Genomic DNA, 24,884 nt, shown 5'->3' with positions numbered 1-24,884 from the left:
TGAAATCTAAAGAAATTCTCACCCCTTCGATCCCTAGAAAGTCCGATCGCCTCGTGCGCAGCTCTTTTTTGATTCTTCTCGTGGAATTCAGTCGGCGCAGAGGCTCGACCAGGAGGCCTTCCTCGTCGCTGAGATCCGCCGGTGGTGGGGGTGGCTTTTCTTTCGGAGGTTCAACGCTCGTCGGTGGTCCGAGAGGAAAGGCGAGGCTACTCGTCACGATTTCCTCGTCGCTCGAGAGATTCAGGGTCAAAATCTGGAACGAGTAATTCGTAGTTCATAAGGATTTCGGTGCAAATGAGACCGATGGCCTCCTTAGGATATGTAATGTAGATTTGGAGATTCACGAACAAAGTGATCGGCTGTTACTCGTTATACGTATAGCTCTGAAAAGGTTCGGCGGGCAAATCAATAACCTTGTCAGGCCTCGTACACATCGGCGATCCAACCCACCTGCTTTGACGTAGGAGATAAGGGACTTAGGATTTCCATCTCTTCGGCCGTCAGCGATGCCTTGCCAAACGTTAAGGTCAGAGGTCGCGGTACTTCCTCCGACGCAGCTGCTTCCGGAGCGCTTGCTAGCTTCGCCGGTTCGTTCTGCGTATGGTCAACTTCCGGTAGCAAATCGCGATCGTGCGAGAGATGAGGTATCTCAACCGGTGAGGTGACTCTGTTCGATTCTTGGACGATATCCAAAGAGGCGGAGGTTTCCTGGATGCAAAATGTGCGGAGATACTGGTTTAGTTGAGCACAATCCTTGGAAATTCATGCGAACAATGCTATTATAACATTAGTATTCGTTTCCTTGACACATCGTGAAAGTTTCACATACTCGGATATCGCGTTGCGCCTCGCGCTCGTTTAAAACAATGATTAATTAACGCGGATAGTTTTACCCTGCAGGAACGGAGGTGCACATCTTTCAAGGAGGCTTGGCCGCGCGTGTGAAACTGAAACAACAGCGAGAGGCACGAAACGAATTCTTATGTCACTAAGCGTGCAAACACCGTCTACCAATACAGTTACGTACGTTCAATGTACGGTACGGTGCATGAATCTATGTAGGAAAAATTAGTCACTCAAAGGTTGCCGGAAGCTATAAAAGAATCCAAATACTTATAAATCACACTGTATTTGGTTGTGAAATAAAACTGAGGATCATTCAACCAACGCCTGCATACGTATAAGCACTGTACGTCAAACAAACGCCAATTTTCCATTGAATAGTAATGTAACTCTAACAACTGGTTCAGAATATTTCTCGACGACCTAAGCTACCTACCATAGTAAACGTGCAGTAGGTAGTCCACGCGATTGACCCGGAAACTGCAACAACTAACCGTCAAGACCAAGAAGTGAGAAATTAATCTGCGCACAATAAGGTTCTTTACTTATGGGCGAGGGCAACCAGCGTGCAGAAAACAAATCACACAGCGCGGCACTGCAAAATAGAAGTTTCAGACACTGACTGAACTCACCGTAAGCCATCGCATGCCGTTAACGTAGTCGCGGAAACGTTATCAGAGTAAATCGCGGGAGAGATAACGCCGGAGAGGAGAGGCGCACCTCATCCTACGGTTTACAAAGTCTAGAAGAGCTCTCCGCTCTCACGGTGAGATCATGCGTGATGGACGAAAACTACGACTGAGTGTCGATAGACACGCCAAGGCAGACTGACAGAGAGTCTGGGAGGCAGATGTTCGTTCTTTCGTTATTCTGTTGGGCCACAGAGAAGGGGCCCTGCGCCTCTATAAATCCATGCTCTGCCTGCTTTCCTGCCTGCCTGCCTGCCTGCCTGCCGGTTCTTCACGGTCAAATCTACGCTCTCTCCTTCGAGTAGTAAGATTTTTCACGCATTTTTATTTTTCTTTCATCCGCTTTAAACATGAGGCTAGGATTCTCGGTTACCGCGCGATGATAGAGACGGCATGACATCGGTTCATATATCCCCTACTTCGTTCAAACGTCTACGGGGTTTGAACGAGAATATCGTCACAAACCTAAATGTAAAATCGATTGTACCGTATGAAATATTTGTGAATAAGTTCCATGGTGTCAGGTTGCCGACATTTTTACACGCACGCGCTTCATTGGAGTATAGAGAGTGTTCATTTGAATACAGAAAATCACAGAATTATATTCAAAATTATTAAAGATTATTTGTACAGCCAAACATGTGACGTGAAAGTTTCGACAATTTTAAAAACTCTTCCATCGAAATTTCTGTGCAACACCAGTTCTTGTCCTCAGCAGATTTTCGCCATTGTACGTAACGAAAGATCGAGCAGCTCGCAGGCCTCGTTGATGACAAGACGCGACACAATTGCCCGAAACTTGTGTGACGCATAAATTGCATAGAAATAGTCATCCTTTTTCCAAATTTTGTGACGCTGAATTTATTCTGAGAGATTAAATATAGGAAGGACATGCGTTCGACACAATCGCAACTTGTGTGTTTCTCAGATCGAATGATTCATGAAAATGACTACGTACGAGGTGTTATTACTCAATCGATGAATGTTCGAAACCCGAGTACGAATCGCGAAAAGTGGGGATGGTTGGATAATCAGGGCCGTAATACATCCGAAGCTGTTAAGTATCTTTTTTCCTTACTTCTTTTTTTATTTCTTACGAATTTTCGTGGTTAAGCATAACCTCTTCCGAGGTCTCGTACTTTCATCGATTAAACAGAGCTTCCATTCCGACGTGTAAATGTCCTAGGATCTAGATATTGCAGGCGTTTGTCTCGTCGCGTCGGGTCTTTGGCGGGTTAAGGTGAGATTGGCGACGGTGAGACCTCGACGGAAGTGGGTCATTGTCAGTGTATGCATTATATATGTATGGTTGCTGGCCCGTTCGGACCAACGCAAATCGACCGAAAAGTTGGTTTCATACCACGTGGTTCGATGATCATTTCTGTACTGAACGACGTCCGCGATGAATCTATTGACGGAAAAATCTACTCGATTTTACCTCAGACACGAGAAGTCAGAAAATGAAAATTCAGAGCAGGGGGGTAGATGAAAATAAATTGAATTATTACGTTGTTGCTTGGTTAGCATCGAACAAAGAATACGGCCGTCGAGAAAAAGAAGGGTGAGATTGTATAATGTGGACGAATATTTTTAGTAAACTGTGGAAGTAAAAATAAGAGAACACGTGAATATCAGACCACAGATGAAAAGCGAAGTTACAACAAACAAGATAAGCGGCGATGAAGCGTTCACTCGGTAATATGTGATAATCGTAATATCTGTAAGTTACATTTGGCGCAGCTTTAGTGCAAACTGACGCGATAAGCTATCAATGCATAAGCTTCGAGAGACTAATTAATGAATATGTCATGCCAAGCAATAAGACTGTATTGTATAAAGTATATGTATAAATTGCAGGAATAAGGTTTTTTTTTTATGCGTATTTTGCGAGGTAAGCATTAAATGTTATTCTACTTTGCTCGTGGGATGCACAACATTTTTTTATTGTAGTATCAATCTGTTATTGGGGTCGAAAAAAGGTAATACTTTCCCACTGATGGTGAAAGATCAAAGTTACGAGTAACTGTTATCTTTGATAAAATTATACGAATATCAAGGCCGATAAAACTTCGTGCAGCAGTCGGATTTTCAACTGGTTACACGCAGTTTCTGTTCCTTGATATTCATTTAATTGGAAAGAAATAATCAGCCGTTATCTTGGTCTTGGACCCCGTATTCCCACGACTCCTTTCTATTTTCGATCCCAATAATAGGTTGAAATTTAATAGTTGCGAGTAATGTTTGAATTGTGATCGTGCTGTTTCTACGTACACGTAACTACAAGGCTGGATCGATAAATATAATCACCCCAGCAGAAAACATGTTATAGAATAGTTAAACCATTTCCTTACCTCAGGAAGAGCCCAATCTTAGAATCAAGTAGACGGAATAGAAATACCTCCGTGGAAATGAAGATACAGGCGGAAACGTAGAGATACATTTGCTACATACAGAGACAAACACGGGCAAGCGAAGGGAGAAATTCGTACGTTTTGAATGAAATGTTTTTTTTTTTTTTTGTTCAAATCTTTAATCGCATACGTGTAGGAATTTTATTATATTATAAGATTGATGTACAGTTACGGGGCGACCGATTATTAACAACTATTTAACAACCTTACTGATCACCGGGGGGCTTCTCTACGTATATCCGTACCATTTCGAATATAATCTTGATTTCTAGTTTATACAATGCTCGTCTGCCAGTCGACGATCAACATCGCGGAAATAAAAGTGACGGAAAGATCACTTCATAATCACGAGTACGCTCTGCACTGTAGAGTTCAAGTCGGTTTTATCACCTCATTGTGCCGTGACTAGTGGCGCGTGACGACTTGATAAGTGAATCAGGCGGGTGAACGTACCAACTATCGCCTGTCACTACGCATTACCTAGGTTGACAACAACTCGTATACATCTCCGGGGATAATATAAAACTAATTAACATCATTTTCCACGCGACGTGATTCTGCGTGAACAAGTTTTAGGCCTAGCTCCGTCTAAGTTCACGCGAATTGTAAAAACCCTTTGCCTGGGACCCTGTTTTATTTCCTTGTGTTTTCTTCACATTACTATTATTATCATTGTTACAATTTTATTTTATTACACATAACACGAGATTGAAAGAGGCATTTGTGGTCGTTGCAGAAAAATAAAGTTGAACGGTTACACTTGTATAAAACGTGCGAATATATAGTCCCTGTTAAAGAATAGCCCGGTGGTACGTAGAGGTACTCAAATAACGTTTGTCTTGTATTCTAGAAGATTACACAACAATAAATTATGTAACACTAGCTACACAAGTGCGTGCAGGGAATTTCGTAAGAGAAGGTTAGAGAACGAGGACGACAATTGCGTTCTATTCGAACCAATGTGGCGGATGGCGACAAAAAGTCGTTCAAAGTCTGCTGTAAAGACAATGCCTTATTCTTTTTTTTTTTTTCTTTTTTTATTTTCTCTATCCTTTTTGTTCCTTTTCTTTTGCTTCCGCAATCGTAGCCCATGCCTTATATAAGAAACATCGATACAATCCAATCAACCGTTAATTGTCCTAAAAATAAATTAATGCAATTATATGTATTCAATGTTATACAGTGGATCTACTAAATAAAAGTAGTAACAATAGTTGGCAGAAGTATTAGATGATCACCAAAGCGATTGACAGGTGTAAATTGCGACAATGAAAACATTGTATAATACATGTACTGTAGGAAAATTATTATCATTAATTTTACATCACTTAAATCATTCATCTTCGTTCGATTACGTCGGTTCACTTCACAAGCCACGCTGGTCAAACAACCTTTTGAATGTACTTAAATTTTATTCAACCGTTACGCTGGTGTAGGTACGTACATATATTCGTATAATGTGCGTTTGACGATAATCAATTTTCGTATCGTTTATTTACATAGTTTGATTATTATATTCTGTGATAGCTCCTCTCTGAAATAGAATATTGAAACAAGTATTTGTTTTTTTTCAGTGACTAGGGTGATTTAAGGGAATTCCCTAGTGAGGTAAAGTGATTAAGCTCACGTCAGAAAATTTGTGAAACTTTTAGAAAGCAATGCGTAGCCAGAGTAATTTTAGCGGTATCACAGACTTGAGACGCCCAACTAATGGGCAGACCGTTCCTAAACAATCGGAGGCCAAGAGAACGAAAATCTGACAACAACACTTACTTCCATGGCGCTATATTTCTGTGAGAAGAAACATCTCACAAGTTCTCTGTACTTTCACGTGATTATGCTTGACGAGATCGTACAGTCAAGTGGTATGTAGACGTAGAACAGAAAAAACAGTCTTACTAAAAATTCCCTTCAGGCAACTCCGGCTTTTGAAAAATATTTCCATCGCGGGTAAGAATACGTGAATGACGATTTACAAAAGAGAGCAGCTGTAGAATACTCGTTGGTCAATTTGTTTTCGTGAAATTCTTAGGCGACGAGCGTACAAGGCAACGCTGCAATTAGACCTATGAAATAATAATTAAGCTTGTTCGCAGCCGGCACTGTGCGATAAATTCCAACTGGAAGTATATCTAACAAATTGATGTAAAAAAGCGTTTCGCCGATGCCTAGTCGGTCGCTCGGTTGAGAGTAGCCTGATCGTTTGACCTAATACGACATGTATAATGTCCACACATTGGGGAAACGAGGGTTTCTTGTATAAGCTGTTGCTGATTCTTCAACAGCCTTTCGCGCCAGTGAATCATGGGGATACATCTAGCACGGTTTACTGGCACTAGCCTACCGTTACACACGTACATGACAAATGTACCTACGCACGACATGTTTATGTACAGAGAGGATAGACCTACTAGTATTTCCTTAAAGCGGTACTATTTTGTTCGTCAATTCTAACCTCGTAGTGTTCGTTGTCTCCTACCCGGGCGACTGTGATGAACGGCGTCACCGGAGGAGAAATGAAGGCTTCGCCTTGCCGGACCGACACCTTTTCGCAAACTTCCACCACCGTCTGCCGCCTCTCACCCGATGATTTCTGCCTTAGGGTGGTTATCACCGCCGGAGGAGTGGAAGGCTGTGGGATAGACACTGGAATTTGGGATTTTGGGGATTCACGATTCTCGTTCATCTCCGAAGACACGGTCGAATCATTCGCGGACATCTCGTCGAGGAACGGTGAGGCGCAACGATTTATGGTCGCTTCTACTTCCGGTGACGGATTGTTAGACTTGACTAAGTAACTCCGAACTTTCACGGTAGGCAGTTTAGACTGGGCGTTCGTGTCCGAAGACGTTGGCGTATTCGGGGGACTGGAGGTCGGCGACGATTTGAAATTGACCGTTTTTCGCGGCAAAGGGGTTGGTATCTTGGACGGCGATCTCAAAGGCGTGGCGACCTTTGCTACCTCAGGCGCATCGGAAGCAGGTAGCATCGAGATCGGGGAAGGCGTGGGTGTCAAGGAACCGCTAGCTTTTGGCATAGCATTCAACGCCAGTGCCTGAAGAATGTTAGACTTTGTCGTATCTTGTTCGCGATCATTATCCGACAGGCTTTCACTTTCCGGCCGTAATAGACTCCGAGTATCACTCAGCTCCTCAATATTGTTATTATTCAGCGACTGTTCGGTAGCTGTTTTTTGAGAAATACTCGTCGAATTTAAGTTATCCGTGGTGCAAGGGGGTTTCGGTTTCGGAGCGGGTGTTTCTGGAGGTGTTCTTCTAGGAGGGACCCTTGGACTTTGGTACACAATCGGTCGAGGGGAGGTCGGAAGTTCAGGAAGTGCGTTGCTGGTGGTGTTAGTGGTTATTTTTACCATTGGCCGAGGAGGACAAGATTTGTTAGTAGACAGATCCCCAGAAGTTTCAGCAGTTTCCTAAGAAAATCATATTTACAGAAAGAAGTTAATAGCCCGTAACCAGAAGTTGCTCGATCAAGAAAAATCTCTTCTTCGGTATAATATTGATGTAAAGGCGCGTGAAGCACTGAAGGGTCACAACACGGTGCCGATATAATTTAAAATTCAAAGTACCGTCACCTGATTGTGAGATTTGTTTTGAACGATGTATTCAGTACGTATGAGTAAATAATTAATGCAACATAATCGTCAACGAAAGACACTCGAGATTCCTACCTTTTGTGTTGCTGATTCCGGATTGTTGGCAATAATTATCTCTGGTTCGGCTGTCGGAGGCTGCACAACGTGCGTCTCTTTGACGTTTTCCGGCGTGTGTTCGGTTTCAGGGTCGTTTGGTGACGGTTCGGGCTTCTCCTCTATTATTTCTTGCCGTCCAACCGGAAGGACTATTTCATCGTCGACCGGCTCGTCGGCTTGACTGACCGAGCAGCTCACGTCGGCAGTGTGTATTCCCGAGTCCTCGCGATCGGTGTCGTTCAAAAGTTCAGTGGACGATGATGAGGCTGGATAACGTCGGGTGTAGTCCAGCTCCTCGAGGCTTTGCACTCGTTCGAAAGTGTCCGGTCCGCTGGATGCGTCTGCGTCCAGGGAATCGAGGCTGCGATGAAACGGGGCCCTCGGAACACGATATTCGGAATCTGGAGAAGAACTTCTCTCGCTCGGTGTCGACGTTTCGATTCTCGTCTCATTGTCTCTGTAGGCCAGGGTGTGCTTAGCCACGGTACGTTTGTCGATCTCCTTGTTCCTTGCGGCGTCCAGTGCGCTGAGACGATCCTTAATCGATGTCACAGAGAAATCCCCATTATGACGAGATTCGCGGCTCGTTACTGTCACCCCTGCAGCCGTGATGGTGGACTCGTCGCCGCTCGAGTACCTCTCCAAGGTTGATAGTCTTTCCCTCAAAGGGCGAACGTTGTCCAACTCTCCGTTGCTATCGATTACCAACTTCTTAGCATTCTTCATTTCGCGCTCGGTCGTCTTTTTCTCAAGGTGTGACAGTCGCTCGCGGATCGAACTCATGTCGCCGGAAAGTCTGTTCAAGTTCTTGTTGCTCTTGTCCAGACTTCCACCATCGTTCTTCTGTTTTTCTAAATTCGACAGTCGCTCCTTGATGGACTTTGAACTGGTAAAGTCACCCGATAGCCTGCTCGACTTGCCATCGGAACTCTGCTGCGATCCCTTCTCGAAGATCTCCCGCCTTTTCAGAATGTCTACTTTGACGACTGGCGATCCCTTGGTCTCGTCGCTCAGTTCCGTTTTGGAAACCTTTTCTTTCGACATCGAGCTACTCGACTCAACCTTGTTGTCCAGCTCGGCCAGAGATCTTCTGGGTATATTCTGGGAAACCCTCGAAACGTACCCTCGAATCGCACCTTCGTAGGTGTACTCCTCAGGCTCAGGAGAACTCGCGGTTGCGGTTGTCGCCGAGTCATACTCTTGCTGATTGTGATTACGATTGTTGTGAAATTCGTTCTCAAACGTAGTCGCGTTTGTGCGATTGTTCCCGTTCTCGCTCGCAGCGTTGTCCACATCCGAGTGATTTTTTTCGATCTCGCTGTCCCTGTCGCTCTGCGAATAAGAAAAAAAATTTAAAGACATAATGTTAGCAACGGACTGGATTCACACTCTTCGCTCGATGAAAAGGAATCATCGGCGTTAGAGAAAGCACCCAAGAAATTTTGTCTCGGAGTAGGTGGATTAGGACAAACGAGACAATGATTTGTCGTTGGCCGTGACTGTCAATGAAGTGTGTGCTAGACCGTTGGGCAGTGAGGCATTTGCTAGAATTAACAATTATAAATGTCGTAATGTTTGCTTTTAGAATCTACGATCGCGTAAATTAATAAAATTGCAGAAGAGATGTCACATCAGTCAGATTAGTGAAAACAAGCAGAGAAAAAGGTGAAAACGAATAGATTAGTGAATAGACTTTACTCACAAGCACGCTGTGCGCGTCGTCGTGAGTGTCGCCGCTGACGGAACTTTTTCCACTGCTGGTTCCGATACCGAGGTCACTAAAATCATTGGCGTCTTCCTCGTGATAGACGGCTAGACCGACGCTCATTTTCCTTCCTCTATTGCCCCTCTCCTCCATCATCTCCGAGAACGTTTTACTCCGGCGTCGCTGCCTGTCGTGTTCTACGAGTTCGAGTTTCTTTACCTCAACCACGCGTTCGATGATGTGCTCCTGACGCTTCCTCCGGCTACTCTTCCAATTGTCCAGGTTCTAAAACAAACGATCGCGAAAACGATTTAGGGTTACGCTTATGTTCGTGTTCTCCAGGCCTACAAACAAATTGCAGCAATGATTGCTTGCGGCGAGGCCAGCAATATAATGGCGGAAATATCTCAGATGCAAGACAATGAATGTACTGAGAGAAGTGTTCGTTACATTCAATCTGATCTGGTAATGAGTAGTGAGAAAAAAAAGTAGAATAAAATGAAAAATTTTCGAAGTTCTTAAACTTTCACGTCCTCCAAAAACTAGTAGAACCATAGACAATGATATAATATTCCATTTCGTCTTACCGATTGCCAATCTTCAGGATCCTCGCGCACCTCCTGCTTTATTTTCTTCACCTCCTCCACCTTCTGCAGTTGTTCCTGCGCCGTTCTGTAAAGTGCACATGGCCCTACTTTGACGAACTGCAAGGGATTCGTGGCTTGCTTCGGAGGTGTTTTCAGGGTCGTCTTCAACTTTGGTGGTTCCGGAGTGATCTAAAATCATCGTAACATCGATATACATTAAAATACAATTCATTCAAACGTTTAAATCTTATTTCAATGCTCTGAACTCTACATCGTTTATCCTGCGTATTATCTATGGAACTACATTGAAATTAGAAGACACACCTTGTTTAATAATCTTTACAGTAATTAAATAATTTCACGGTTCGCATTCTTTCGCTGTTTATTATACACGTAGAGTACACTCAGTTGTATGGCAGCCTAATTATTTCCAATAGTTGGTGCAATCACCGCGTTAATTTCAATTAAATCGTAATTGCTCGCGTGCTTTGTTATGCACATAATATGAAATTATTATAAAGCAATCATCAACGGTATACGATTATACTATTACTTTTGTTATTACGATGCTGTTACGATAACTGTTGTTTCTATTGGCGAATCACAATGTACTCGTACGTAGGTACCTATGTCCTTGACGTATACCCATTAAACCCCGGATTCTGGGTGACAATTCATCTATCCCGATCTGGGCAGGCCTATAATTGTGTGCCTAATTTGAGCATGAGTTTTTCCACCAGAAGCCTGAGTCTTCAAGGTTTTCCATTGTTTGAGAATTGCCGAAAAAGTAACATCAACCGCACAGTGTATCTGTCATTAATATTTGAGAAGATGCATGTTCGGAATCAACGTTACGTACGTTGACCTTGCATCATCCGTTATATTCGTCGAGTAGGAAGTAAGAAAATATAATCCGCAGGGAAAGCCAAGCATACACATATTCGTTATCGTGAATATGTTTTCTACTGCAGTAGATCATGCCTACGTATTTCTATGTCAAACCGGAAACGGAACTACGCTTCAATCTGCCGCAGCGACACGCCGTTTCCACAAATTCTATTGTGCTAATGGTGAACTCGTTCGATTCTACTGTCCAAGTTACTCTTCTAGCCTTCGCGTGTTCTGATGTTGTTTTTTTTTTTTTTATTTTTAATTTTTTTTCAACTTTTTACATCACAATTCAACAACAAAGCACCCACCTCGATTTAATCACCCGGCAATGAATGGATTGTTGAAACGCTTTCGTAATCACGAGGGGACAAATTCTCGCGTGTCAAACGTATTTCAAAGTATAGACGAAAACAGATATGGAACTAGATACAATTGCCTTCTGATTGAGAAGAAAAAACTGAGTGGATTTATACGAATGAAAGAAGTCCGCTTTTATTGTATTGAGCACTTAGCGGTCAGCAAATTAGATTAACTTTATTAGACCGGACATTCGAGTCTCGCAAGGCGTTTATTCCCTATGCAGTTATCCAGATCGTTACAGACTGCAGTAAGCTAACCTTGCATGCCCCCTGAACGATTGGTAATGCTTGTAGAATTATGATCAGATACGTTCGAGTAAAACATCAGAGACAATTAGCCTTACCATTTTATCGGTTCGCCGCTCCGAGGCGGCGGGTTGAGAGGCTGGCATCCTCGCGACTTACTCCTTGGATATTCCAACCTCCCGTCCTCCGAATTGGGAACGCTGAAACACCTGCAGCTTGAGGAACCCCGCACTACAGAGTTCTTAAGAGCCCCTCTTCAACGCGGCGCTCCCTGCACCAACAACGAATCCATCCTACGATCGGAATCTGTGAAAATAAAACGTAAACATTTCAATCGTTGAATTGTACAGGGACATTATCTTTTCTATCCGCATAGTGTCAGCAGGGTCTGATTCCCCATTTTACAAACATTTTTTAGCAACTATTCAACAAATGAAATTTTACGAAATTTGCTGAGCCAATTACTTCTCTTGTTAACATTATAAACGAATTAACATTTTTCAAAAATTGCGTTCCTGTTGTTATTTGTTTTCGCAGAGAAAACTAGCACGATGTGATGAATTCGGTTGACACGCGCTACATCCGACCAATCGTCTGTCTGATCGGCTTATCGACATACTGTCGGGTGTTCTGTTTTTCTTCTGCTTGCAACATTATTATTCGAGAGTTATGCGTAGGAAAGAACAAGTACCAGTTGTGTGTGTTTGATAGTTTGTTATGCCTGCAATTAAGCGGGAGTAGAACTTGTTATCCGTCCATCTGTAGACTTTGATCCGCTCCCCCTTTGACAAAAAACGAGTATCTCGTCCGTAGTTGGTAAATTTTCCATTAATCAACAACGCATGGACAAAGATCGTAACTCAAACAGAATGCAAATAACCGTATTAAAAAATACAAATTTTATAAAATTTTCGTTAAGCACGAAGAGAAGACGTCAGTTGATGCATGTTATTGTTTCGCATGACTGCAGCCTCTGTATTTCTGCTGGCTGCTTGAGGCCAAAAACCACAACCACGCCTATAATTTACAAATTTTATTGCAGGTCACTACATTCGCAGCAGCATCCGGTCCCCGAGCGTCTATTTTCGAACCAAAGCGTTCATTTGTTCGCGTGGTTGAGATTGGTAAAAGGGAAGGGGAAAAAGTTGCCAAGGCTAAGTTGACTGCAAACTTGCACAGGGTCGAATCACGCCGTGCTAATGTTATTCCTGACGCCGACGAGTTTGAGCTCGACAGGTAACAGAAACGTCCGTAACAGCAATGGTCGAACTCGTTTATTTCCGATCAAAAATCAATCCGACTAACAGGACGTAACTTTTCATACACATTGCCGGCTACGGTAACACAAACAGCGGGCATTCGTACGATTTCTCGTTATTCACCGTATCTACCTACCGGGGCAATTATTGTAACAATCACGTATGCCTCGGGATGAGATTATTCGAAATAATTATGATCAGCTCACCTTTGATTGGATCACGTTAGGTAACACTCTTAACGTAAAACATATTTGTTAACAATTTTCAGATCCCCGTAGGCAGGTTGAGCAGGGAAATAACCAATGACTAATCAAGTGACGGGGGATAATATTGCGTTACGTGAAGTACTAGGTAAGCTTCAAGTCGAACTGCGAATGAGTACACAATTTTATTCAGTCTTATCAGCTGACAGTCTTTATATCTTACGTGTTGGTATAAGATTTCTTATCAGCGCGTGATGTTAGACATCGAACGTTAGTACTGAATGCATAAGGAGACAAGCGTAATTTCAGATATTCAACGTAAGCACTTCTGTTCTCTCAACCACACCATCGAGGTGCGAAGGAAGGTGTGACCGATAAATGCATCACTTAGAAGGTGAAGGGAAAATGCCTTCACTCGTGCTTCTTGAGTAGGCAATAGCGGCGACTTGCGAAGCTGTATTAGTGTGAAAAAGGATTGAATTGTGCACTACTAGGCTATCCTTGGGCCTCCGGGCTCAGAAGGCCACCATTGTTTCTTTGATAGATGCGAAACATTGTCAGTACGTACCCATAGTACATACTTAGCGTAGTAGTTTGCATACAATCTCTCTAGATCGCGGCGAAGCGGAGAGAGAGAGCGAGAAACTGTCAAGTGTTTTTGGTTGTATTCAACAACTACGATGAAGCCTGAAAAAGTACGTGCAAATTTGATATGCTTAGGTACGCAGGACTTGAGACGCTTTGGTCTTCTTCAAAGAATTAATTGCTCCACTGCCGGGTTGCGCCAAGGTGAGGCAGATTTTTGTAATCCGAGCCCTCCGAAGGACCAATTTGTGTTTGCCCTTTGCCTGGTGTACCGAGACAGGAAGATAAGCTGCCACCAACAACGGAGGAGGAGAGTCCTAGTGCACGAAGGGGAATTCAGTGTTACAGACGTGCAAGTGGTCATTAGGAGAGGCGAGTGTGTCGTGGGAACGCCAGGCGGAAATTACCGCTTCAGACTCCAGACCCCGGATAGTGCCCCACGTAGTGTGAAGCTTTGGTCCGGCAGATTCTTCACCATTTATCGCATGATTGGTTACTTGTGGATCTTTGGATAACGAGAATACAAGCTTGGTAATTCCCGCGGTACTGAAACTCGGTGAACATCGAATAATCACGATCACGCAAGCAAGTGATTGACAACTCGCCAACGACGGAAATGCTCGTTTCATATGCGGAGAATTTCACCGATAGTTCATCAAATTCTGAAAGATTTACCGTGGCCGCAGTTACGGAACATGTACATGTACCTGGTATAGTATCAACTAGAACTGAGCGTGTCACACTTTGGTACACATTGAGATCTTTCTGGGCAGGCATAAGTTAACAACAGCAGCAGATGCATCGTTTCAGTGTCTAGTCAACTGTGGAAACTATCAGATGGAAATTGCCGCTCGTAAAGATGATGGCTCAGTAACTGGAGCGAGTAATTTTGTTATTTGAATGACGAGTGTCTCGAGTCTGAGGGACTTGTCAGGCTCGATGATTCAACGATTTTGAATCGCACCACTGAACGAGGCTAAGCCCCTTCGCGTGCTATAGTGATATTTTTCGATTATCACCCTGACGTCCCGAAGTATCAGAGATTAAACCAAAACCTCACTCGCCAGTTGAATACGCGTATCTGTAATCTGCAGCTATACGATAAACGGCTTTTGACCCACCCTGCACGGTAAGGCGAAACCCTTGAATTCCGCTAGAACATGCACGCCACAGGTTTGAAAGATGCTGAACGTTCTTCGACTAAAAGTTGATAGAGTTGGCAATATGCAATTTGACTACGTTTCACAATACATAGAACCGCAGGATCGAGTCAACAGCGAAGTGCACGAAGTTGCTTGAGGCTTCCGTGCGGTAAGATTCCAGGTTGTTCTCTTACTTAAGATTGGAGGATTACGTGGGTTGACAGTTAAGGCTTGTTACGAGCCGTTCAAAAGACGACAAGTCTTGATTAGAAGGCACCGACCTTCCTGCGCTCGCGACTGCGAACGGGTTTCGAAGTACTCGCTGCAGTCTATATCCCTTTTTTTATTATTCCTACGCTGTTTGAAAGAAAAAGGAAAGATAAAAAATGTTAGCAGAACTTGATCGAGAGGTTCGTCAGGTGAGGCCTCCCGTTAAGTGCGACGGTTTTCTTTATTCCGCAACATTGGTATCGTATCGTTGTTCGCTCACACCATAATCTCTCGTCAGTCAATCATAGATGTATCATACCACGAGCTTACGGAGGTGCATGATGGAGTTAAAACAGCTTGAAAAATCAAATCTCACGCGAAAAGTTACCGAATAGTCTCACAGTAAATACGAGGTGGTAAACCTTGCAGCCCCCAAAGCAGTTTGACCGGCTATTCAAATGAGGTACGAGAGTTTCACGTCAAATAGTCAAACGATTTTCGAGATAAGTTAACCGATTGACGAAGAGCCATTATTCATCATTTCATTGTCAGCATCCAAGCATGCACAAAGCTCATTTCGTTTGATTTTTTATCCTAGAAGGAGGAATGATTATTTAAATTATCGTTAGAGTAGCGTTTCCTTGAACGACAAGTTTCTCCTTCGTAACCTTACTTTTTGAACAAACCCTATGGTTGTTCGCACCTGTCACTGGCATGCTGTGCATGCCGTAGTTCTTCGCTGCTCTGCAGCCAACCCAGGAATGCTCCGGCTGATCAGAGATTCCCGAGATAGTGGGATTCTGGGACCCTCGGCGCTTAAAAGCCTTTCCTACCTCGGATGAAAAAATCCCACAACATAATCCTGCGCTGCTGCATCTATTTACAGAACTGTTGTTCTAACTGTATTCCACCACCCGGTGTTGAATAATATCATGCAACATTCACATACCGTATCGCATTTTCGTCCCTCATACTCCGGTAAATAGGTATACTCGAAGGTGTACAATATGTGGAATACATACTACGACTACGCATAGCCCGACATATTATTATTACGAAATGGCTTTGAAAAACTGACACGATGACATATGTTTTGTTCTACATCTTGCAGCGTAGATATAGATCGTTGGTATAAGAGTTCTTAAGTCTCCAGGTGCAGGGGACAAGTGCAGCAGCAGTTCGATATGTCTCTACCGTTAACTTTCAGAATTAGATTTCCTCTGTACAGTTATAAGCTGGATACCGATTTCACGGAAAACACTTTACCAGCCGCGTAAAAATATAGCGTAAATATACTTCGGAAGGCGGTTTAAAGACCGCGTTGAGATCATCACGCGAAATTTCACGTTCAACGTCAACAGGCCTGCAATTATGTCAGTTACCATCAGCTGGGCTCATAAGTCTTAGCTCGTCGAAGCATTTGTCTTCCCGCGGAACCGCAGTTCGCCACAGCTGCGATCATTAAATCCGATCCGAACTACGCTGCGTCGAAGAATTGGGAAAAGAATAAAAATACAGTAGCATACGGGTGATACTCGAATCCCGCAGAGTGCAGAAATTTGATCCACTTTGCGTCCAGGGTCACCGAAATGATCGGAGAAAAAAAGACCACCTCGTGCACTTGGGCAATTTCGAATTGTAAAACGGTAAGACTTTGTCCAAGGTATTCGGGCGATATCGATCAGTGCGTGGGCGATAAGTGAAGAGAAGGACGAAACAACGAACGGCACTCCTTGAGCACTCAGCGCAAACTCCAACTTATCTCATTCATTATCTCATGCTCGAAAAGAATATTTGACCAATTTATTCCTGCGGCAGGGAAAACGTGTCGGTCATCTTCCTCCTCGGGGACGGCTTGACGTTCCGAAGTTCGAATGGCACTACATCCGGACAAGCGGATCGTAAAACGGGCGTGCCCAGCATTCTGGGAGTTTTATGGAACGTATATGTGTGCATAAAGTTGTGCCGCTTGGTAAAATTACGAGCGAGCAGGGCCTTGCGTAGGGTGCATACATAACCGAAGTAGGAAGCTTGGTAGTCCGAGGAACTGTGACCTCGGAGGATTTTATACGCTTATAGGTAATAAAAGAAAGCGTATTAAGTAGTCCCCGGGGTTCTCGCAAGTCCGCGGGAGCAGAGCTTGTCATTCCGAAACCATTACCATACCTGCATGCACGTGTGTTATCTGTAAAGTGGAGACGGCTTTGCCCGTCTCCGTTGTATACGTATACTTGAGTGACTTGGACCATAAATTATCTCAACGACGTGGACCCCCTCGAAAATAACTACCTAACAAACTTCGACACACAGATGCCCACTTGGATCGAGAGTAACTGTAATTCACTTTGATCGAGTAAGGGATACCGGGGCTGATTAATGCGATTCGCGAGGTGCACACGAGCTTTGTTTTACGTCACAGCTTACCGAAATACTCGATTCGGCAAGTAGGTCAAAAGTACGTGTCGCCACAAAGCCAATTACCGCTGCAGTGCGTAAGGAAAAAGACTTGTGCAATGGTTCAAGAAGGAGAGTTACCGTAATTTGAAAGTTCACTGCAGCTAAGACCGCAGGTGGGTTGTTTACAATGCGTGCGAGTCACTCTGAGTTCTGCTCGATTACGGAAGAATCCGTTATAGAGAAAATACACTACGCGTTGAATTTCGCCAAAGGGGCAAGCGGGGACAAGAATTGTCGAACAATTGATCAAGAAGACGCTGGTTGACTTTGAACAAAGAAAGTTCAAGCGGATCCTTTTATTCCAACTTTACTACCTTCGTTGTACTCTTTCTTACCACTCACTGTCAGAGTTCCTAACCGTTTTGCGGTAAGAAACACGACGAGAGCAATTCCGGAGTGGGGACCACGGTAGCAGGTTACCATACCGTGCGAATAAAAGACCGAGTTTAGTGTTAATACTGCTGAATAACACGCAGGACTCAATACCAGGATAGCTTCGAAAACCGATCAATAACCAATACCTAGACTTGGGGGGAGAGAAGAACCCCATCGGTATGTTGCCACGAATAGAAGTATAAACGATCGCTGCCAGCCGTCTTTTTCCCCTTTCTCCGTTGCAGTGTCAATCATCGGGTGAATATCCCGAGACGGGATCCTGTAACTTAGAAGAAAGCGTGAAAATCCCGGATCTCTCGCGCAGCTGTCGAACGAAACGTGAGATGTAGGACGCCGCGTAGACCCATGGTGTGGAAGGCCGAAGAGAATTCGGTTCAAATGAGTATGCAAATGGGAAGAAAAAGTCAAAAATACCTAAAAATAACTGAATCGACGCAAAGACAGATTCTGCGACAAACTCCGTCGTCACGTCTAACGATGAGATGGACATCCCTTGCTTCTTGAACACCTATACAAGCATCAGCAGCAGACGCACGTGGACAGTTATTAAAACTACGGAGTCAAGGTGTCTGCCGCGGCGGCGTCTAACAATAAGAAGTCCGAAGGCATGCGCGAGGAACGATCTCCTTCGAGTCTTGGGGACTTGCGCGGTGGCTAGGTCGCGGTCAGGGCGATGCCCTCGGAGACGTGCTCCATCCTCCACCCCCCCCCTCCCTCCCCGCCCCTCACGTCTCTTCGTCTCATCGTCCTTTCCGCGCGGCATGTCCCAGTGTCGAGAACCGGGACCCAGGAGTGCAGGACCACTCGGGCGTAGGTACAGCTTCGAGGAAGTCGGAACGACGGCGTACCTATACGAGGATTACGGAGCCAAGCGAACGCCATGGGAGGAGGACCGTCTCTCCCTCCGCATGTTTTTATCAACGTTTTACTCGGAGGTTGTTATTCCCGCTGTATCAGAGCGTGTACGTACCGTTGCGTTCTCTGCACTCTCAACGTTTTGCGCCTCTTTCCATCTCCCTGAAATCACGATCAGTTGGAATCCCAACTGAATCCTACCACTCATTTTTCTCATACAATTGTTTAATCGAGCTTTTACGGGGGCAATTCAGGAGTACCTTACATCGGCAGCGTACCTCGTCACGTTTCCGGGTACGTTTGAATGAAATATTGGTTACCTAACCTTGCGCTCTCCACCGAAATGACACATCGTATAGTCACGATTTTTCTTCAGGATTGAATATTGAAAAATATTTCAACGAAAAATACTGACAACAAAGATTCGTCTGCGTTACTGCTATAAACAGTAAATGTGAGATTTGCACCTCTGTTCATTCGGCACGTCTAACAATAAGATGACTCCGATATTTCAGATGAAGTAAGCATGTCAATTCAAGGCTGGTTCACACAAAGAGAATCTATAATAATAATAAAATCAATGCGAGGGAGACAAGATTTCACAGGAATCGCGTATGTATATCTCATTTCTTATCCTTCTCTGTCTGGATGGATAACCAACATATTCCATTCGCCACTGCAGCGTGTTTATAGTTTATACGAGCAATTTATGATCATTACGCTCGACCGCAAAGTACGAGATATACTATAATTATAAGTACTTATACGCTACAAGATCCTACAGGTACGCTATAGATTTCCGACCCTCTATCCCGTGTTCGTAATAGCGATGAAGCGTTGACGAAACTTCTGGAAAGAGAACTCTTGCCCGTAAATATCATTTCACAAGATTGTCCGTCAATTCTGGCAGTCCGCGATTACAGCTCACGATCTTTCTTCGAACGGAGCTGTGACAAAGCAGCGAAGACACTTTCTTTTTCTCTCATGTAAGACTGAAAAATAGGCAATTCTCCTCTCATTCCTCGAGGTCATGCCGACTGGCCTGTAGGACCACCGTGAATATGATGTTTCTCGTCAATTGTAAGGCACAGTTTCGGGGAAAATCGAGAACCATGCCAGACGATATTCGCGTCCCATAGGCAGGATTCTAGCCCTGACATTAGCATCGTAAAGCTTCGGTGAGACGGGATCCAGACTTATACTCGGTAGTCGTAAAGCCGCTGGAAATCTCATGGGCTGAGATAATCGCCCCAGAGGTACGAAAATATCTACGAACCCTTCGCGTCGGTGTATTTCGAGCCCCGGGCGTCCCCGATGCGCCGGGAGTATGTAAACACGTGCCAGCCACATGGTGTCGGGGTAAGGCATTTCACTTCCAGCGTTATACCGGACCTTGAACACGTGTGTTCTTCACCAAAAGCCAAAAGGCGAAGGCTGGTGCCCCGTTAAAAGGGGGCAAGTTGATTGGCGCTGGCAGAGGCAGCCGCTCCTCGGATTGTGTATCAAATCTGGTAATGGAAAGCTCTGAGAGCACGGAATGTTCCAAGCTTTTTTCTACTCCTACCCGATACCTCGCAGAGACGAGATAAATGTACATTTTTATCACACGTGCGTAAAAAGTGGCGCTTTGCGTACACTGAGAAAAATTTCATTTGTCACAGTAACTAGAAAAATTGAGTAAAACGGGTATCGTTGAAAAACTGTTTGAATATTGTTGGTATTACGAAAAACGAGGTACTCGTAACCATTTTGCGCTATCGTCGATCCTTTTTTGGTAATTGCAACGCAAAATCAGTCTCTTCGGTTTACTCTACTTCTTTGGTTAAATAAGGGTTTACCATCAATTTATTGTTGCACAAGCATTAAATTTTCGCAACGGTTGCAAGAAAATGTAGCAACAGTGATCGTAATGAGAAAGAATAGTAACGGATACTAGACTTTCTGGTAACGGCTACAAAAGTAATTTTTATTTTGTACCTAGAACTATATTTTTCGATTGCGGTAAAAAAAGCAAACAGTTAAGGAATGAGCGGTAACCGCAATTAGAAGTTTCTCTCGGTATAGCAGTTTAGCTGGACGAAAGTGGCCAATTTCATTTCGATGAATTGTTAAGTTATATTTGCGCATGCACAGGTAACGATTGTCTGACTTTCGTCCTTGGGGAGAAGAAATTGGCCACTCGCGTTCCGCAAAACTGCCACGCGGAGTCCTATCGCTCTTCGATCGCTTGTTATAAAAACTATCGTGTGTAAATCGTGCCAAAAATTGGCTACCGCAGCTCGTGTGATTGCCAACTTTTGTCCCACGTCACACAATATACTGTTGCATAGAAACTATAATTGAAAATGGATGGTGAATATTTGAAAAGGGTTCACCGGAGCTTGGCGGCACTATTTCACCACTGCAGGCGGTCCGGTCCATTAGCAATACTCGCTGGAATTCCCCGGACTGATCGTAAATTTTCTTATGACATTATCTAGCGAGTGTGCAGGTTACGGGCGCGTTAATGCGTTAGACATCCTCCGGATACTCGATAGAGGCAGGTATTGCGGCTCTTTCTCATTGTATACCCAAATAAGAAATCTAAAAATTTCCACTCTCCATGCGTCGGCCGAAACCGTGACAAAGCTAACAGAAATTTCGTGAACATTATTATTCACGTATCTATCAATAAGTTGAAAAAAGGTCGGCGCAGAACGGATTGCGGACAGAAAAACGGTTAGGCGTACGCCGCTTTACCCGCGTTTCACAACGGTAGGTACACGTAACATGATACAGAAATATGTGTAGCAGCGTAAGAAGGCGAGTTATTGCAAGGCGGCAACATTCCTGAATTTCGTAATACTAGGCAAACACACGAAACCCCGCCAAGTTTCTACGTATGAATGTATGGAAATTGTGGGGAGCAGCTCGTATAATCGGAATATATTATGCGGAATGTATGTCGGAAACGTCTGGAGCCGCTCAAACGTTGATATTCATTTAAACAACCTCCCATAGGGCGAAAATTTTTATACGTATACGGCATGGCCAAAGGTCAAGTATTAAGGCGAAAAAAGTGGGCAACAAAAGCGATTACTCGCGTACACGATATACGTCTCGGCTGTTGACGCGGCGCTCGGTGCAGCAGATTTCGGTTCCCTGTCTGCCAAAGGCTAGCCGAAAATATTTTATGCATCGACACGTGTTGTTTTTTTTTTTTTTTTTTTTTTTCTTCTTAATTTCGTTGACTTTTTTTCCAACTCATTTCTTTTTTTCCTCATTTTCATGCTGTAGCTAATTAGATGAGATCTGAACGACCGGCAACATTCCTTGAATAATTCAATTTGATTAGAACTACACACGTCTTCCGCGGCCTTGATCCCAAATAAACCAATCAAATGTTAATAACACTGATCATTTTGATATATGATGCGTAAATTTTTTGGGGAAAGAGAAAAAAACGTTGATGATTTTCTTACCTCCGTCATCTCGGCCGAAGGATAACGACTGGCAGGAGGTGAGGTCATGATTGTGCAGTGAATTTGATGAGGGGATTGAAAGTAAGGTAATTTTAACCCGCGAAAATAACGTTCACCGACAGGGCGTTATTACAGCAAGTTGATTATTATGCAACGGCAAAAGAAGGAGAGCTCGAGCGCGTTGTACCAGTTAATTCTATCGTGATCATATTCATACATCGACACGGTCGATTTATTTATTTTAGAACGAAATTGAAAAACGTTCTCTACATGTGCACCAACTTCACAAAATATTGCTTTGGACTTATTTCACAAAATATACGTATAGATTCTGATAATTTCAATGTGCTGGAACCGAGTGTAAGATCTGTCCCTTGATTCGATGGGAAATCGATTGAGAAACATGTTTTTTTTTCGGCTTCCTAGACCGAACGACGAGTTTCGAAAAATATTCGCATCGGCTGCTGACAGGTGAAACAGATCGAAACGCAACGATACGTAACACCCAACCAAAGTTCTGCTCTGTTTCATTGACGCCGAAGCTAGCCAACCGAGCTGTTCACTTTCCAGGGACGAATCAAGGTCCGGGGCCCCAAGCGAAACTTTTTCACACCGGCTCGAAATACCTCGTATATATTGAAAAAATATCTCGACGTGTTGCGAAAATTGTTCAAACGATATTATACCGAAGGGCGCCGTGTGCGGAATATTTCCTTGCGCATACTGAAGGTATATTTTTTAAGATGTAAAGAAGTTTTTTGTTCGTTCCTCGAACAGATAGGAACAACAGAGTTTTGTTACACCTTGTCTTCTGCCGAATGCAGTTAACGAAACTGAATTGGCACCGCTTAACCGGGAAGACAGACTGCTACAGCTTGCTGATAATATTTCCCCATAATTTTACGATTTCGCATCTTTCGAGACTGTCCTGTACATCGGTAGGAGCTTTTAGACTCGGCAGAGGTAAGATTCAGTAGTTGAACGTACCCAGCGCAATCAATCGCAACATTGCGATAATTACGTGTGAAAGAATAAACTTGTATATATACTTTCCGTACCAGGCTTACAACTGCACACAAGACGAAAAATTTGTTATATTTATCAAATATAGCGATACAACGGGGCGAAAGAAACGTTTCGTTAATTCAAATAAATGTGGTTTCGCTTGATGATACAAATTTTTGTATCAACCTCTCTTTTGTCGAATCACATAATATTTCTTTGAATCGTGTATACATTTTTGCCACGATATCTGATGATCACCGTACGTGGTGTATTCACCGAATCCTTCCTCCGTGTACGGACACCCCAAAAGCTCAACCTTGCTTCGCTACCGTTGCGGATCAAATTTGCCGTAGAATTTCGTAATCATGGTCCGCGACCGCGATTGCGGAATGCCAGCACGGTAATCGCTCGCCAAATATGATACTCTGTTAGGCCGAGGAGCTGCACGAGCACCTTAGATAAAAGCAACATATAGCTCGGCAGTTAAACCGGGGTGTGTGCAGGTACGAAGGCTGCAAGTAAAATATTTGCAACAATTTTATGCACTTGTAATTGCGGGCCGTTAAAAACAATCACTGTTATCCCTGCGCGTGCTAAGGTGTCTATGGTGGTGCCGGTGGTGCGTTGCAATACCATCAGATGGGCATAAAATACGTCGCGTTGGGCAACGGGCAATTACAGGTACCTTATCCGTACCTTATCCCTACACGCGGTTACAGCTGATTGAATTTATTTACACTCGCGCAACGTTTGACGACCAAACGACGTCGCGGTTGTATAAATTAACCCCTGAAGAGACTCCCTCGTCCCGCAGCCGGTTCGTCCTATTTCTCTCGTCAGCCAGGCACCGTATAGGTGCGCGTACTTTGGCGTCACCACCACACTTCCCGGACTCGATTTATCTCTACACCTACGTTGCGGGGGCCAGAAAATTCCGCGTCGCTGCGATCTCTTAACGGCCTTGTTCGATGGACCAAAAACCGCCGCGGCAGTTCATCGTCGTCTGCATCCGATGCAGCCGCGCTGAAGAAGAAAGGAAGAAAGGAAGGAACGACCTCGTCCTATAAACGGCACTAAACCTCGACAGCTCAACCTACGCTCTGCCCGGAGCGGGCAGCTGCGGCGGTTGAGAGTAAATTTTTCGCAAAGTACACGCTTTGGTTCTACGCGCCCGTATCTCTTCAGCATCCGTGTCCGAGATACGATGTACCCATGGATGCTGACACGGAGAGGATACCTACAAGAGAGGGTAGAAGGCCCGGACTCGTCGTCGATGCCGGTGATGTTGACGTTGACTCGACCGTTTGCATTGTTTGGGGTCATTCGCCTCTTCGAGGCGATACCTACATACGAGTCGGATGCATTTATGCATTAGCCCCCTTCGGCTGCATGATGCCGCCGCCGCCGCCGCACCGAGGAGAGTAATAAAATTTCATCGGAATGAATAACCCATGCACAAGGTTCAACCGCACCTCACGATGGAGGCTAGAGGGGCGCTACTCTTATTCTCTGCTCCGTCGTGACGCATCGCTCGCTCTGCTCCTTCGCGGAGCGTCTGATCCTTGAACCCGGTCCGTGTGTGTTTGATAATGAAAGTAGGTAGGTAGGTATGCATAGCTCTACGCGTTCGTCGGCCTTTCTATAATGCCCACACAGCCGCCGTGCGATGCGACGTCCTTGCGGCAGCTCAGCTGCAGCTCGAGATGCACAAGGTATGCGTATTATGTATTGGGCCGGGATGTGTACCTACACAGGAAACGGGGCGTCGAACTCTTCTCAAAGTGGTATTTCTATATCCTCCAATATACCCACCCTACCCGGGGTCTGCGTGTGGGAGGAGTGAAAATGTAATTACAACTTGAGCAAATGCG

The 24,884-nt window shown here is 44.3% G+C and overlaps 1 protein-coding gene across 5 annotated transcripts in view; it reads right to left on the bottom strand.

Annotated features, from left to right (window-relative positions):
- LOC124309412 (LIM domain only protein 7) overlaps window positions 1–24,884 on the bottom strand; it is a 62,248-nt gene that overhangs the window by 5,064 nt on the left and 32,300 nt on the right. For 2 of the 5 annotated variants that reach the window (XM_046773061.1, XM_046773064.1), the window contains exons 2-8: window positions 11,539–11,746; window positions 9,945–10,133; window positions 9,355–9,642; window positions 7,632–8,984; window positions 6,399–7,373; window positions 451–708; window positions 23–253 (exon numbers count right to left, since the gene is read on the bottom strand). In XM_046773061.1, coding sequence (XP_046629017.1) covers window positions 23–253; window positions 451–708; window positions 6,399–7,373; window positions 7,632–8,984; window positions 9,355–9,642; window positions 9,945–10,133; window positions 11,539–11,586 — 3,342 coding nt within the window. In that variant the 5' untranslated portion in view covers window positions 11,587–11,746. Of the gene's footprint in view, window positions 1–22; window positions 254–450; window positions 709–6,398; window positions 7,374–7,631; window positions 8,985–9,354; window positions 9,643–9,944; window positions 10,134–11,538; window positions 11,747–11,905; window positions 12,076–12,905; window positions 13,061–24,884 lie in introns of those variants that run through there. The other 3 variants (XM_046773062.1, XM_046773063.1, XM_046773065.1) reach the window with 3 other exon arrangements.

The sequence above is a fragment of the Neodiprion virginianus genome, chromosome 7 (assembly GCF_021901495.1).
Source record: "Neodiprion virginianus isolate iyNeoVirg1 chromosome 7, iyNeoVirg1.1, whole genome shotgun sequence".
Classification (NCBI taxonomy): Eukaryota; Metazoa; Arthropoda; class Insecta; order Hymenoptera; family Diprionidae; genus Neodiprion; species Neodiprion virginianus.
The sequence above is the reverse complement of the archived record's forward strand: the minus strand, read 5'-3'. Positions and strand labels throughout refer to the sequence as shown.